The 17,235-nt window shown below is 40.1% G+C and overlaps 1 protein-coding gene across 1 annotated transcript in view; it reads left to right on the top strand.

The window, feature by feature from the left end:
- PIP5K1B (phosphatidylinositol-4-phosphate 5-kinase type 1 beta) overlaps nt 1-17,235 on the top strand; it is a 280,298-nt gene that overhangs the window by 147,098 nt on the left and 115,965 nt on the right. Inside the window, exon 5 of the mRNA XM_019730369.3 lies at nt 10,896-11,013. Within this exon, the coding sequence (XP_019585928.1) occupies nt 10,896-11,013 (118 nt within the window). The remainder of the gene's footprint in view (nt 1-10,895; nt 11,014-17,235) is intronic.

Below are 17,235 nucleotides of genomic sequence, written 5' to 3'. Positions count from 1 at the left end.
TAAGACCCTGACTTATATGATCGTAAAATAAGACGAGGTCTTATATTAATTTTTGCTCCAAAAGATGCATTAGAGCTGATTGTCTGGCTAGGTCTTATTTTCGGGGAAACACGGTATGATCTGTTAGACTCCTAATTCCTATAAACGTGTTTGCAGGATGTTCTAGCTGTCATGGTCTGCTAGGGCCTCTACCCAGACATGTCAACCCCATATTTTTCTTCAGCTACAAAAAGCAAGAGGGATGGGGGGCCTTTTGTGGGAGGGTGCTGGCAGTGCGTTCAGGGTGCTGAGAGCACTTCCAGCTGAAGCTGGGTATATAAAGAAGGGCAAGGTGCTCCATCCTCGCTGATCTGCTACTCACAGCGTCCAGTCAGCACAGCCAAGCGCTCACAGGCCCTGGGGGAAAGCATGGTCCAAGCATGTGGTCCCCAGAGCTGCAGCGTCACCGTCACCTGAAATTTTTTAGAAATGAGGATTCTTGGGCTTCACCCCAGATCAGCTGAATCAGAAATGCTGGGGTTGAGACCGAGGAATCTATTTTAACAATCCCTCCAAGTGATTTTAAGCACATGAAAATTGGAGGACTACGGACCTAGCATATTTCTTCCCATTTTAGAGCGATAATCTTTCTAGTAAATACCAAATTTTGTTCTTAGACTTACTACATGATTCTTGCAATGATGAAAACTCTGTATGATTTTTAGCTTAATCTTAAATATTAAAATTACATCTAATTAGCAACGAAACAATACATGACCCTCTATGAGATACTTTACGGTAAGGAGCACATAAATAAAGTCTTCATAGGCACTTTTAAAAGTTTGTTTTAAAAAAAAAAGTTTTTATTTTTCAGTTACAATTGACATACAATATTATATTTGTTTCAGGTGTACAACACAGTGATTAGACATTTTCTAACTTACGAAGTGACCACCCCCAATAAGTCTAGTACCCATCTGACACCATACCTAGTTGTTACAATGTTATTTACTGTATTCCCTATGCTGTACTTTACATCCCTGTGACTGTTTTTAAAACTAGCAATTTGAATATCGTAATCTCTTCCCCTTTTTCACCATTTCCCCCAACCCTCCTCCCATTTGGCAACCATCAATTTGTTCTCTGTATCTATGAGTTTGTTTCTGTTTTCTTTGTTCATTTATTTTGTTTTTTAGATTCCACATATAAGTGAAATCATATGATATTTGTCTTTGTCTGACTTATTTCACTTAGTACAACACTCTCTATGTTCATCCTTTTTGTCACAAATGACAAAATTTCATTCTTTTCTGCAACTGATACTTCATTGTATATATGGACCACATCTTCTTTATCAATCATGGACACTTAGGTTGCTAATGTAAATAACACTGCAATGGCCATAGGGGTGCACATATCTTTTGAAATTGGTGTTTGAGGTTTCTTCGGAAGTGGAATTGCTAGGTCATCAGGTAGTTCTGTTTTTAATTTTTTTGAGGAACCTCCATACTCTTTTCCATAGTGACTGTGCCAATTTACAGCCCTGCCAACAGTGGGAGAGGGTTCCCTTTTCTCCACATCTTTTCCAGCACTTGTTTGTTGATTTATTGATGATGGCCATTCTGACAGGTGTGAGGTGACCTCACTGTGGTTTTGATTTGCATTTGCCTGATGATTAGTGCTGTTGAGCATCTTTTTATATATCTGTTAACCATTTGTATGTCCTCTTTGGAGAAATGTCTATCCAAATCTTCTGCCCATTTTTTAATCGGATTGTTTGTATTTTGGTTTTAAGTTGTATGATTTCCTTATATATTTTTTTTAGATATTAACACCTTATCAAGTGTATCATTGGCAAATATCTTCTCCCATTCAGTAGGTTGTCTTTCCATTTTGTTGATGGTTTCCTTCATTGTGCAAAACTTTATTTTGATGTAGTCTTATTTGTTTATTTTTTCTGTTTCCTGTGCACGAGGAGACATATCAAAAAAAAAAAAAAAAATACTGCAAGATGCAATGTCAAAAAGTTTACTGCGTGTATTTTCTTGTAGGAGTTTTATGGCTCCAGGTCATACATTTAACCCATTTTGAATTTATTCTTGTATATGGTGCAAGAAAGTGATTCAGTTTCATTCTTGCATGTATCTGTCCAGTTTTCCCAACACCATTTATTGAAGAGCCTGTCTTTACCTCATTGTATATTCTTGCCTCCTTTGGCATAGATAAATTGACCATATAGATGTTTATGTCTGGGTTCTGTATTCTATTTCTTTGATCTTTGTGTCTTTATGCCAATGTCATGCTGTTTTGAGTACTATAGCTTTGTAGTATAGTTTGATATCAGGTAGTGTGATACATTGAACTTTGTTCTTTCTCAAAATTGGATATTCGAGATCTTTTGTGGGTCCATATACATTTTAGGATTATTTGTTCTGGTTCTGTGATAAATGCCATTAGTATTATTTGATAGGGATTGCATTGAATCTGTAGATTGCTTTGGATAGTATGGGCATTTTAGCCATGTTAATTCTTCCTACTGTGAGCATGGTGTAGCCTTCCATTTATTTGTATCTTCTTCAATTCCTTTCTTTGATGTCTTATAGTTTTCTGAGTACAGGTTTTTTACCTCCTTGGTTAAATTTATTCCTAGATATTTTATATTCTTAGATGCAATTGTAAATGGGATTGTTTTCTTAATTTCTCTTTCTGGTAGTTCCTGATAGGTGTATAAAATATAACCCATTTCTGAATATTAATTTTGTATCCTGCTACTTTACTGAATTCATTTATCATTTCTAATTGTTTTTTGGTGGAATTTTTGGGGTTCTCTCTATATAGTATCATGTCATCTGCAAATAATGACAGTTTTACTTTGTTTTTTTTCAATTTGGATGCCTTTTATTTCTTGTCGCATTGCATGGCTAGGACTTCCAATACTATGTTGAATAAAAGAGGGAAAGTGGGTATCCTTGTCTTGTTCCTGATCTTAAAAAAGAAGCTTTCAGCTTTTCACTGTTGTGTATAATGTTAGCTGGTGGTTTGTCATATATGGTCTTTATTATGTTGAGGTATGTTCCCTCTATTCCCACTGTGCTGAGAGTTTTTATCATAAATGGATGTTAGATTCTGTCTAATGCTTTTTCTGTGTCTATTGATATGATCATATGATTTTTATACTTCATTTTGTTTATGTGGTGTGTCACATTAACTGATTTGCAGGTATCAAACCAGCTTTGCATCCCAGGAATAAATCCCACTTGATCATGGTGTATGATCTTTTTAATGTATTGCTGAATTTGGTTTCCCAATATTTTGTTGAGTTTTGTATCTATGTTCATCAAGTATTATATGTTAGCCTATAATTTTCTTTTTCTGCAATGTCTTTGTCTGGTTTTAGTATCAGGGCCATGTAAAATGAATTTAGGAGCCTTCGTGCCTCTTCAATGTTTTGGAATAGTTTAAGAAAGATAAGTATTAATTTTTCTTTGAATTATTCATAAAATTTACTTGTAAAGCCATCTAGTCCAGAACTTTTGTTTGTTGCAGGTTTTTTTTTAATACTGTTTCTATTTTGTTAGTAGTTATTGGTTTGTTCAGATTTTCTGTTTCTTCCTCATTTAGTCTTGGAAGATTATATGTTTCTATGAGTTTATCCATTTTTTTCCATGTTATCCAATTCTTTGGCACATAAGTTTTCATTGTATTTTCTTATCATCTTTTGTATTTCTGTGGTGTTGGTTGTCACTTCTCTTCATAGGCACTTTCTGAGTGTCATGAATCCTTGTGTTCATGGATTATTCATTATAAGTATGCTGCATCTTTATAATTAAGACAAAATGAGATCATTTTTCACCTTTTTCTTTGGGAGTAGGAAGCCCAAGTTGTGCATGTCTGGAATTTGTACCGTTCACCTTCACTGTATATACCAGGGTAGCAGCAGCAGCAGCTGAATGGCAGGCATGTCACAAGGGAGAGAGGAGTACCTAGCAAACTTACCCTATTTAGAGGAATCCATTGTCATATTTAAAATGTACCATTTTAAAGTATGTATAGCTTCTAAATGTCAATATGACATTAAACATTAGATTCAGAAAAGAATTTCTTTCAGCAAACACTATGTTTGTTTAAATAATATGTGCTCTGGATGCATTTACATATAAACAGAAGAACCTTACATAGATCTCAGTTTCCGCATCTGGGCTCAGTTTCTTCAAGAGCTGAGCAATAGGATTGGGCCCAGTATTTCTCAGTGGAGGTTCTATTGGCCTTTTTGGATGAGAAAACTCTTTGTGCAGGACTGCACATTTCAGGATATTTGTCATCTCCAGGCCATGCCAGTAATACATATAGTAGGTCGTAGAATAACATACTTTTGTTCAATGTTGTTTCATTATAATGTTCATGAGATGCTGTGAGAACTTAACTCTTGTTTATATCAATCAGCCTGTGGTAAAATTGGTTTCCTCATACAATGTTTCTCAGCAGTTCTAAGAACCTATCTACGTTCAGTGAGGACTTAGTTTTTATCTCTTTGTTACTGTAGCAATCAGAATGCCCCACAAAGTGATGAATAATAAATGTAGTGTCTTGATTGTGGTAATGTTTTCATGGGGAGTATACACATGAGAAGATTAACAAACTGTATGCTTTATTATATGTCAATTATACCTCAGTAAAGCTGCTAAATAATGCTTCCTCCCTACCCATCCATATGTCTACCCCTGCCTGGGGAGGAATGTGAGGGAAGGTGGGCTGGACTGGCTCTTGGGGTAAGCAACTGAAACATACTGAAGCCTCTGGGGCTCTAAAATTCGGTGAGTCTATCTGCATCATAGAAACTAATTGCTTGGGGTGCCTTGAGATATTTTTATTACTTCTATTGTAAAGCTGCAGAATCTGTTTCCCTTAGCAACTAAATGCATTGTTGTTTATTGTTTGTTTATGTATGGCTCAGCTATTTTTAGATATTATGTATTTGTTCTGCAGATTATTTCATTTTGTAGATGGAAACAGCTCCAGACCTGTTCAAGATTTGAAGGGTCTTCTAAAATCCCTTTCAACAGTTTGGCTCCATGATCTTCCAAAATCACAAAGTAGATGAGTAAGAGAACCATGACCATATCTTAATCTTTCGACCCCAAATTCTGTGCTGCGATCAGAAACTCCATGTTGTAATAAATTTTCATGTTTAAGTGGAATTAGGAAGAAAGAGAGTGTTTCATAACCTTTGCACCATGTTTACATGTTTAGTAGTTGCAAAATAGGTGGCAATTGGAGGCAAAGATTTAAGTACAACTATGAATCAAGCATAATTTTACTGAAATAATAATTATATGATATGCTAAATTATTAACATTCATCTTTACAAAAAAAAAATCCATTTCACCTATGAAGTAGGAAAGACTCTGAGATATTAAGTGGCTTAACCCAAGGCTATACAACCAATAAATGATCAAGCCAGGATTTGAATTCAGGGGTGGCTAGCTCCAAAGTTTGGGGTTTTTTCCCTGCACCATGGCAATAAAGCACAGGAACAGCATTTTTGCTTTTTTGAATCGGAAAAGTATCCAGCTTTTACCTCAGAATTATGAACAGAAATCTGTCTCGCTGGCCCCTTGACAGCCAGCTCTACTCCATTCCTCTGCTCCCCTCCAGGAGACACTGCCTTCTCTGGGATGGAAAGTATGGTTTGAATGCTGGCAGTAAAAGTTACATATTTCCATATTCAGAAATAACTATCTAACTGAGGAATTCATAAAACTTTCCTGCATTGTAATCTCACTTGTAAAATGGAGTTGAGCTTGCTGTGAGGATCCTTGCAGAAAATAGACTGCCCTCAGGTTTGATAGATGTGCTCTTCAGGATTTATTTGAATAGCTGCCGTGTTTCCCTGAAAACAAGACCGGGTCTTATATTAATTTTTGCTCCAAAGGACGCATTAGGGCTTATGTTCAGGGAATGTCATCCTGAAAAATCATGCTAGGGCTTATTTTCCAGTCAGGTCTTATTTTCGGGGAAACATGGTAGCGAGTACCCCTGTTGCTGGAAATGTATTCTCGGTGTTCATTGCAGAAAAGAATTCAGGGACGCACTGAGTAAGCCAAGCAAACAGTAGATTTATTTAAAAAGGATAGTACACGCTCAAGATAGCGAGAGCAGATAGCCTCAGAGAAGAGCAGCTGCCCCCAAGAGAAGTGGGGTTTAAGACTTTATTATGCTTCACATGAAAAGGGTGGCATATTCAGGTCTTAAGGGGGCTTTGTCAGTGTTCCTATGCAGGTCCTTGCTGACCACTCCTTCCCCTCGGGAGGGGGCATTTTTGTCCTTATGTGGTTCTCTCAGAACTGCCATGGGTGGGGGGGGGGGGGCAGACTTTTCTTGGTGGCCATGCGAATAGCATTATAATCTATTAAAATCAGCTAAAGTTCACCCAAAGTGGAGAGATGGCTTCCTGGATCCTCTCTCGGCTGCCAAAATCCAGTTCTGGCTGAATTGTAATGGGCTTTTTTTTCCTTAACTGCTGACCTTACCTCCTCCTTCCTTTTCTCCCCACTCCTTTGCAGCCCTATTCTTCCTGTCTACAGTAACACTGTCACTGTGGGAGGGAATCCCACAGAACGACTGTGAGGGTAAAACATTCTTCTAAATGACAAGCAAACATGGATGTCAAAAGTTTCTGTAAGCATTGCCAGATACCAGTGTTGGATAGTATGGTTTAGACACGCTAGCCAACTACTTGCATTTCAAGTAATGCTGAGGTAAACTCATGCAAGAAGCATATCTATACCACGGGTCAGCACACTGTAGCCCATGGCACAAATTTGGCTCCCTACCTCTTTTTATGAATAAAGTTTAATTGGAATGCAGCTGCGTTCATTTATATATTGTCTGTGGCTGCTCTTCCACCACAGTTGAGTAGTTGCAACAGGGACTCTAAAAGGATTGACAACCCCTGATCTATACGAACTTCAGCACCAGGTTTTATGTATATGTGGACGGAACACAAAGCTACCAGAATGTTCTTCTCGGGATTGAGATATGTGGCTGTCACTAGGCAAGCCAATAATATGGTGTCTCTTCAAGTCAAAACTCTTTAAATATTTGTTCAGCGTATGTGGTGGTGGTGGAGAGAAACTGATTTCCTATTAGTAACAGTTATATACCTCGTCCTTTAGTTGAAAATGAAAGATTTATTGCACATACTGAATATTATATAACCTTTTCATTTATTTGAAATTGCCTTCAAACACAATTTCCCAGTCTGGTAATAACTACTTGGGAAGTGTAACATTTAGATAATCAATAATATCACATGTTCCCAGTAAATGACACCCCAGAATGAATTACTTTGTTTTGGAATTGAAGCTATTTTCAGCTATTGACTTTTAAAGACTGGCTGTCAGCTGACTAGCCTCAAAAGATGGTACAGCCTCCTGTTGCACAAGGCAGCTCAGCAGAGAGAGGTTGGCACCAGGAAGAAACTTGTCTTTTGTTTTGCTTTGTTTTTCCATTCAAGAGCACTATCTAATTTGGCAAGAAAGAGGACCAATTTCTATTTCACTGGTTAGGTAGACTCATATGTGGAAACTAAGGGATCTCATCTTGCCCGAATTGTCAGAGGGAATTAAGCTGCTTCTACAGACCCAGACTTTCAAAGGTCCAGTTTGAAGACTGTGTGTCTCCACATGTTTGTTACTGAAATATGGTGTTATTTGTCCGACTGTATTACCACTTAAATTTTCTTTGTCTCAGTGTCACCATCTGTACATTAGGACAAAGCACTTTTCATTTATCCTGCCTCATGGGGGGTGTGGTCATGCTTGCTGTGACAGTTGATTTTATGTGTCCACTTGACTGGCTAAGAGGTAGAGGACCAGAGAGCTGGTCAAACATGATTTCTGGGTGTGTCTGTGAGGGTGTTTCTAGAAGAAATTAGCATTTGAATAAGTGCACTGAGTAAAGAAAACCACCTCATCAATTCCAGTGGATATTATACAATCTGTTGAAGGCCTGAACAGGACAAAATGGTGACCAAAGAGCTAATTCACTCTCTGCTGAGCTGAGACATCATCTCGTCCTGCCCTCCGACATCAGCACTCCTGTTTCTTGGGCCTTCAGACTCAGACCAGGACTGACCATTGGCTCCTCTGGTTCTCCAACCTTCGGGTTTGGACTAGAATTACACTACCAGCTTTCCTCGGCCTCCAACTTACATACGGCAGATCATGGAACTTCTCAGCCTCCATAATCACATGAACCAATCCCTCATAATAAATCTGTTACCTAGGAGTAGCTGACCCACTCATTTTGTCAAGAGGCCCCAAACCCACTACTGGCAGTTACAATTTGAAATCAAGGAAGTTTACCATATATAAAATGCTGCTTCTAAAACATCAAAGCTCTGGGTCTGAGCTCCAAAACTGGACCCCTTAAGTGTTCTGGAGACACTAAATTAGTTTCACGCCTGTACTTAGCATCAAATCTCTCTACCAGTGCCACCAAAAATAGCACTTGGTTGTCAGGCTCGAAAACCACAGACACAAACTGAGGTGTTCACAGGACAAACAAATGAGAAGGTTAAGCAAATTCAGTCCATCTGACCCTGCAGAGTGAGTCACTCATGGAGAAGTGATTTGGGTATTTGGGCAGGTTGTACCCCGAAACCTGTGACTAGATCCTAAAAAGGAAGATACACGGAGAAACGTTAAGGTGAACCTTTCTGCTTGTGACTTTTCCACTGCTCTGGTGTGGATCTAGTCTCCAAGTCTTGCTTGCTCCCAACCAGGTGAGGCCATTACTTTTCCTGCCTGGACTCGGATTTCTTTATCTGCTAAATGGGACATTCCAGACAAACAGCTAATGCTTCCTCAGGCTTCAACATTGTATAATTCTAACTTCTGATGCCATTAAGAAATAGGTATTTTTGGACTTCAGATGAACACTGGCTTTGGCCTTTAAGATCGAACTCTACTCGGAAGAGGTGAATATCAAAATGCCAGAACTAGTCTGTGATCAAGCGTTAACTGCTTCTCGATGAAATAAGAGAGAAAAGGACAAGACAGAGGACAAATAAGAGAGAAAAGTACTGTCCTGTGTTCAAAGTTTCTTACTCCTTTTATAGAATTAACATACCCTTTCTGTTATAACTTGATAGGGATAGTACAGTGTGTTCGCTTAATTGTGTAGGTTCTTACCTTGGCGAAATAAAATTGGAAATTACACGTTGGCCTCCAGATCTTTATTGTTGACGTTTTTCCAGCCCCTTGGAATTCAGACATCTAGAACCACCACTGAAAACCTTCCAGCTGAAATTTCCAAAGCCTCGATTTTAATGCCAAGACAGGAAAGTGGGGGTTTACCCCCCCAAAAAAAATACGTGAATGCATTGAAGAAACATGCTATAAATCTTACATTGTGAAGAAGTCTGCTCTTCAGCAGACTTGGTTTTTGCTGAGTAGGTCTAGGTGCTGGGCACAGTCTTTCTAGCCCAGGCTCAGGCAAGGAACGCCTGCAGGAGTCTCAGGGGCTCTTTGATGGCCAGCAGACTAAAGCTGATTGTGGTTGTGTGTAAGTGCCTTAGATGACCATTTCATACATATGCTGAGGAGCCTCCGTGCTGGACATCTGTGGGCCAAGCACCCACACCCAGTGCGTGACCTCAGAAAACCCAGGTTGGTGTCCGCTGGCTGATCCTTCCCGGACCTGCTGTTTGGTTCTGCTCCTGTGCATTGTAACTCCTGACAGACTCCAGTTGGGGCCAACAGTCCCATGAATTTACATTTCCTTGTGTAGAGCTTCATTCAAGTCATGCTGGTATTTGTTATTCACCAGAGCAGCTTAATATGCAGAAGCAAACCCTTCTGCAGAGATATTTGGTGGGGGGGGGAGGGGGGGTATATCAGGCTATGGCTTTTAACCCTAACTTTAAAGAATTTTTTGAAATGTTTTGAATGGTAGTACCTAGAAGGGTTTAATCTTCCTGCTGCTGCTTTTAGAAGGAATACCCTGGGACGTGCCCCTTTTGCCCCAGTGCCTTTTTTACCCAATGTCTAACTCACGATCATTGTCACTAGGGGCATGTTTATTCTTCAAGGATTTTTTATGATATGCATGCCAAAGATATAGTTTTTCCTTTTGTAAACAAATGGTGGCATGCCACACATGGTATCTGCGCCGTGCTTCTTTCACTTAATTTATGCTAGAGATCTCACCATATCAATACATGTTAAGCCTCCTTGTTCTTTTTTAGTTGCTCCATCGTGTTCCAACGTGTGGCTGACCATAATTAATTTGACCAGTCCTCTTCTGAGAGACATCCATTGCTTCCAATCCTTCATCCTTACAAATAATGTTATAACGAATAACCGGGTACACATATGTCATTTATCTGTGACATAAATTATAGGCATGCATTTGCTGAATCCATTATGTACACTTGTGACCATTTCCACTTTGATGGTTCTCTCTGTTGGTGAGATATTTTAAAAACGATTTTACGTATGCCTAGCTAAAAATGTTTATCCAGTGTTCAAAATTCATGGTCAAAAAATGCATTTTTAAAATTGCTCCACACTCAGGGCCCTGGACCTTTTACCTAAACCATTACAACTCTGGTTTCAGCAAGGAATATAGATTGATTTCCCCAGGAAGGAGACACTGGGGAATGATGAAGAATTTTCAGGCTGAAGACACACTGTGATTGGCAGGCAATGCCTGCTTGGATTGGCCCTTGCTGAGTTAGCATCTGTTTTTACCTGATGGCTACTAGCCTTTGTGACATGAGCTTCAAGAGACCCACTATCAGGGCATGTTTTTCCTAGAGGGGAAATTGACTCAGGACTAGTAGAGCTAGAATTTGAAGTCAAAATTGTCTTTGCTAATGTTCTCTTTCTTTTTTTTACATATTTTAACTGCAGTGAAGGGAGCAATCTGACCCCAGCACATCATTACCCAGACTTCAGATTTAAGACATATGCTCCACTAGCATTCCGATATTTCAGAGAACTTTTTGGTATAAAGCCTGATGATTACTTGGTAAGAACCTATAATTTTCCTTCCTTTTCCAGAAACATGTGATGTAAACATTTGTCTCATAGCAACAGCGACAAGTGACTTGTGTCTCTTATTTTACAAAGCTCTGGAGAATAGTAAAAGTTCCAAGTTTTATAATGATTATAAATTTAGCTTCAAAATGTGGTTTGACAGCCGTTTTTAACTTATAGCTACAAAATCTGCTATGGCAATTGATATTTAAATGACTGTGGTATTGGTTGCTACTTCAGATAATTGTTCTAACAGATATATTATAATTAGTTCTAAATACTCCTGTGAATTTTGCTGATTGGATTCTTTTTGAGAGCCTTCCTATTTTAATTGCCTTATTTATACCGTTCATCTCAAACCTGCCTTGGTCCACCATTTTCTCCTTGACCTACAATTGAATATCATTTTAAGGAAACTGAATAGTTTTATTCTCAAAATCTCTTTATGCAGGCTCTTTTTAAACGTGCTTTTATTTGGTACAAGGGCATGTTTTATCCTTAGACTTTTCTTTTCTCCCTGTCCTCCTCCTGACATGCAGCAGGTAGAAACATAACAGCCTTTGTGTAAGGTAGTCTGATGTGACCTCAGAGTTTTACCTTATTCCTGTCCAAGGAGCCAGGAACTTCCTTTCTATTTCAAGAGGAAAATGGTTTATTTCATAAATTGATCACAGTTAACACCCTGGGGCTTTGCAAAATTGGTTTTCAAGATGCTGTAGGAAGGATGCCATCAAATATTTATTGTTCATCCCATTCTGAATGATCTTAATAAGACTTGAGCTACATCCTGGAATGATGCTTTGCAAAGGAAGTATAGCAACATTTGTCACTTGTAACTGAGAGTATTTAAGATGCATCTGATAATTTGGGTATGCGATGCAAATGATTAAATTCCAAGCTGATTCTGTTCTGTGCTGATGAAAACTCATTAATGATCCTCTAGTTGGGCTCTAAGGAAATCATATGTTTTCTGCCCGATGAAATAATGCTGTTTCCTCAAGACACATTAATAAGTCTTCATAGAGCAGTGAGAACTGAATAAAAAGTCACTGAGCATCCTGCTGCCCTTAAATGTGTGTCCATGTTCTTTCTGCCTCACCCTTTAATTGAGATGTCTCCTCCCAGCATTACCAACCCTGCCCTCCCAACCACTCAAGTACACACCCAGGTAGGCATGTGTGTGTGTTAGAAGATTGTTTTCTGGCCAATCTGTAATTACTAAGGGTAACCATCATTCAGGAAATGTGTTTGGGTAACCCAGTCGGTTCTTGATATCATATTGTTGAAAACAAGATGAATCCCTCATCTTCTGCCACACATTAGAAATGAATGGACTCGCTCCTTCTGAGTTTACTTGAGCTTCTGCCAGCCAAGAAGATGCCATAGACTTGCATTTCATAACCCAGATGGCGTCGGTATGCTGAGATGGTTACCTATTTACCCTTTACCCATATGCCCTCCCTGACCATTGACCTCCGGGCTGGGAAGCCCATCTGTTAACTCGTTCTGTCTCAGAAAGTTGCTTTCATTTGGGAAGGCCCTTTTCTGAACAATTTCTCACACAATATATGCAGTTTCCTAAGGAGTCTTTAAGCTGGAAAAGTTATTTTCATAACGAGGTTAGAGTATTTAAAAAGGGGCATAGGAGACTAAGCTGATGGTTTCCGAAAGCAAAAGTCCTCCTTCATGTACCTGATAAAAGGTAAGTTAATCGATTATTGGGTGTTTTGAACACTATTGTAACCAAAATACTTTGTAAATAATTATAGGGACATTCAAAACATGACACTCCGAGAACTTAGAATCCAGTTGGAATAGTGATTGGTCTATGTGGGAAAACAACCCATTCTACCAGGCAGTAAATAAAATAACTGAAAGGACATTAAATGCTCCAGGATTTCAGAGAAGGGAGGCATCTCTCTCTGTTAGATCCATAAATAGGAGGGCTTCTTATGGGCGTGGTACGATTTAACTGTGATTTTAAAGTTACAGGGGATTTGAGTAGGTAGAAAAGAAGGGAAAGATAGTGGAGGGGGCCAGAGGGAGATTAGAACTGTGATACCAGGGAGGCAAATGCATTAAATGTTTAGAAGGACTTTGAATTGGGCCAGTACAGCAGGAGGGGATGGTTTTGATCAGGAATATTAGAAAGATAGGGCCAGATAATCCAAACAAACAGGTTTTTTTTAATTATAGGAAATTAATGAAATGTAAAGACTGACTAGATATTTGACGATGCTGAGGAATTATGTTTTGGTAGGATCACGATATTGTGGTTCTGGTTTTTAAAAGAAGTCCTTATCTTTTAGAGACATGCTGAAATCTCTACAGATGGAATGATTTGATGTCTGGGATTTGTTTCAAAAGAATGTGAGGGAAGCAGGCAAGGGAATAGGTGGTTGGTAGTGCAGAGGAAACAAGATTGGCTGTAAGTTATAATTGTTGAAGCTGGAAGACAGATACATGGATGTTGATCATATAGTTCTCTTTGCTTTTATATATGTTTGAAATTGTCCATAATAAAAAGTTAGGAGGGGAAAAAAGACAGGACAAGCAGGTAAGTATGTTTTTTTTTCATTTCATTTTTTCCACCTCCCCTTATGCGTCCAATAACTGGACCCATCTCTGGAACCTGCAAGAAACAGAAAAAGGGTAGTGGCCTTCTAACTAAACAGGGCCTGGTCACCACCAGTGGCTACGGCTACAGCCACCCACCAGCCCTGCACTGGGGACACTCACAGCCCAAGACTGACGTAGCTCCCCCTATAGATCTTGGAGTTTCTAGATGCTCACCTCCAAACCACTCAATCTGGGAGCCCCACCCAGTGATCTGGAGTGTGATAGTTAGAGAAAGGGTCTTTCCCATGACACAGCATGCTTCAGAGAGTCAGGTATCACCCTCAGAGAATTTTTAGCCCAACCCTGCATTTTAAAGAGGAGTCTGAAGCCGGGGTCAGTGAAGGGAGGCGCCCACGCTTACCCGCATTGTGGCATCAGAACCCAGAAGACCATAGCAGTGGTCTCCACCTCTTCCTCCTCTCGCTCCTTTCCCTTCACCATGGCCTCGTGGGGTAGCCACTCCTTAGCCCGTCAAACTGTGAACTGTGATTATCCCTCTGAGGCCAAAGAGGTCAAACACTCCTAACAAAGCACGTTTTGGAAGAGTTAAGCCCAAATAAAGCACAGAGAAATGAAATAAGACATCCCGTGAAAAACTGTAAGCAAAAAAGGATACGGTGCATATCACAATACATTCTGCCGTCTGTTAAACGGGGGCTGTTCATCCCCAAATTTGTGAAGATATACTGATCTAAATGGGGGAGGGGGTAACATTACATAGTGATTGATAACTCTTTAGATAAATTTGATATTGGATCCCCATGATATGTGCGTATTTCTCCTTAGTTTTCTGCTGTCGCATCTGGATTTCAGCTTGAATTATTCTGTTTACGTTCTCATACTACTAAAATTCACCATGTGCATGCTGATTTCAAGGGTCATGTTGAAACGTGCATAATTTGGATTGTGAAACAGCACAGTGAAGGTGCTTCTGCCTGCCCCCCACAGCAGTGTGAGCTCTCCTTCTTTCCTGTTTGTTCCTAAATAAACGCCTCCCAAGGGGAGGCCAAGGGGCCCCAGAGCCTTTTCTCTCATCTCTGCTTGGACAACAGGCCCTGGGTTCATTTCCTTCTCCACCAGGTGCCTGGGTATTCCAAAATCCAGGGTGATTTATATGATGTCTTTTCAGGTTCACCAACACCAATAAGAAAGAGATCAGGGTGAATATTTAACACTGTCAAGGGGGAAGACATGGCAGGAAAAATGACCTCCCCCACACTGCACAAGTTTTCATTGTTAATCTGCCTTGGCAGCGCCCAGCTGGGTTGTACTCTGTGTTCTTTTCAGTGGGTATAGCAGGGAGGCCCTGCAGGAAATAGAAGCCAGAGAATTAACACGTTGGAACAGCTGGCACAGAAGAAAGTGCCTGGAAGGCACCTAAATCCCGGGAATGCACATGGGGTCTTGTTGATCAGGGCTAATTAAAATGTTCCGACCTCACCTCGTTATTTGCTCTTAAAAGGCAATATTTCAGTGAAGGTTGCTTAGGACAGAACATGGTAGCCGAGTTGTAATGTGAGAAACCATAGAATTGTAGATGACGAAAGTAATATTCCTCTCCAGCAACACGATGCCAGTTTATTATTGTACCAATGCTGTACTAGGAGAGACCCCCCAAAAAAGGGTTATTAAAATGGGTCAAATAATTTATTTTTGCCTTCACATTAATTTATAAATTACATAAGCAAGGAGTATTTGACAATTAAGTAACCAATGAAATAGTCTCCAGATTATGTCACTGCTTATAGAAGAATCTGAGACTTTAATTGGGAGCAGATGTTTAGGTCTGAATCCACTTTCCTCTAGACAGCTCTTCCTGAATCACCCCCTCATTTCTCTACCTGCAGCCTCTAATTTCTGCCTTCTTTGCTGTTGTTGTACTTTCACAACATTTACTCCTGTCTGTAAGAAGGTTCTGAGGCAAGAATTAAAACCCCTTGGAACAAGGAGTCAGAATTTCTAAAGAGATTTCAGGGTCTACCTTCACTCTTTATGAGAGCTTGGGGTCCACACCTTTATTTTCCAGGATCTCAAGTTCATGATTATACAAAAGACCCACCTTTTTTCTTGCTTCTCTAAGAACGTCCCAGTGTATCCCTGGGTAGCCCTCCTGCTGTGGGAGTCAGGCTGAGGCCCTCAGGACACCCTAAGGCACTGCCAGCCGTTCCTCACCTGCCGGTGGGTTGTGTGTATTACCGATGGCGTGCCTCTCCCTTGCGTATGCTCATGTCAAAAAACAAACAGCTAAGTGGTCATTCTTTGCCAGGGGTTTCGAAAGCATCCACGTTAAAAACTTTCAACGGCTTTCATGTAGGTATTACTATCTTTGTTTTAGAGAGGAGATTCTTTAGACTACAAGATGCTGTATTACTTAAGGTTACATAAGTAGCAACTGGCAGAGCCATGATTTTACAAACATCAGTTGATTCCGAGTCCCGTGCCCTTTCCACGTGATGACCCTGCCACAGGGACACTGCGCTCACAGCAGGGAAAGTACCCTCTGCTTCCTCTGGGCTTTTATGGCGTCCTGTGTGCAGTCTGATGGCTATTTTTGGTTTCCTACCTTATCCTCCGCTCGTCCAGCATTAGCTGAGGTCCTAATGCTGCTTCCCAAGAGACCATCAAGAATCAAGGCTGGAGGAAAGAGGAGGAGGTAGACGATAGAAGTTGCCAATGACTTTTAGGAAAGCAGCAAACACTTGCTTCTTTTCTTTTCTTGGAGAATTTTGTTTCCCTTATCCACAGTGCTCCCAAAACAAGATAATTTCAAAGGTACTATCTAGAAAACTGCCTTTTAATCATTTTTATCCCAGTTTCTCTCTCCTTTCTCTTCCCCTTCCCCGCCCTCCTCCCTTCCCACCCCTCCTCTCAGACTTTTCCATGATGCACACTTAGGTATTCGCAAGCCCAGATAAAAAACTTTGGGGGCTGTTCCGTCCTGGCATTTTCAGAGGCTTTCATCCTCAGGTTATGGTTCTTTAAATCCCTTTTTTGGCCACTCACCAAGGCTAGTCTGATCAGATGCATTTGGCCTCCTTACGTCTTTCTCTGCTCCTAGTGTTTCTCTAGTCGGTAATCTGGATTATTATTTAATAAACACTGAGCTCAATAACCAAAAATTGATTTCTCTGCTAGTTTTTGGCACTTCAGTTGAGATTTACAGCCCTTCAATTGTTGGTGGAATTGAGTTATTTGACAAAAACTTGTTGAATGCCTGCTGTGTGCAAGGCACAAGTCCTGAACTGTACCACAGTATAAGTTATTCATAGTTTCTGCCCTCATAGAGTTCTCCAGTCATATGGGAGCTCAGAATAAGTAAATGGGCAGTTAAGGTGTTTTGTGGTAACTTCTGTGACGAGAACGTCCCGTGCCAGTAAGCAGATGACTTAGATGATTTAGATTCACAGAACCAGGAAGAGTTTTCTAGAACGATTGCTGTCTAGCAGACGCTGAAAGCCAAAGTCACTCATGGCCTCCTCTCTGTGCTCTGTGTCTTCCTTTTGTCCACTTTGAGTGGAGCAGACAGAGTGGTGCTCTGCTGCAGATCCTCCGATGGCTTTCAGCTCCCCTGAAGAAAAGGCCATCATCCTTTCAG

The sequence above is a fragment of the Rhinolophus sinicus genome, chromosome 16, assembly GCF_057876585.1.
Source record: "Rhinolophus sinicus isolate RSI-liver-muscle chromosome 16, RSI-T2T, whole genome shotgun sequence".
Classification (NCBI taxonomy): Eukaryota; Metazoa; Chordata; class Mammalia; order Chiroptera; family Rhinolophidae; genus Rhinolophus; species Rhinolophus sinicus.
The sequence above is the reverse complement of the archived record's forward strand: the minus strand, read 5'-3'. Positions and strand labels throughout refer to the sequence as shown.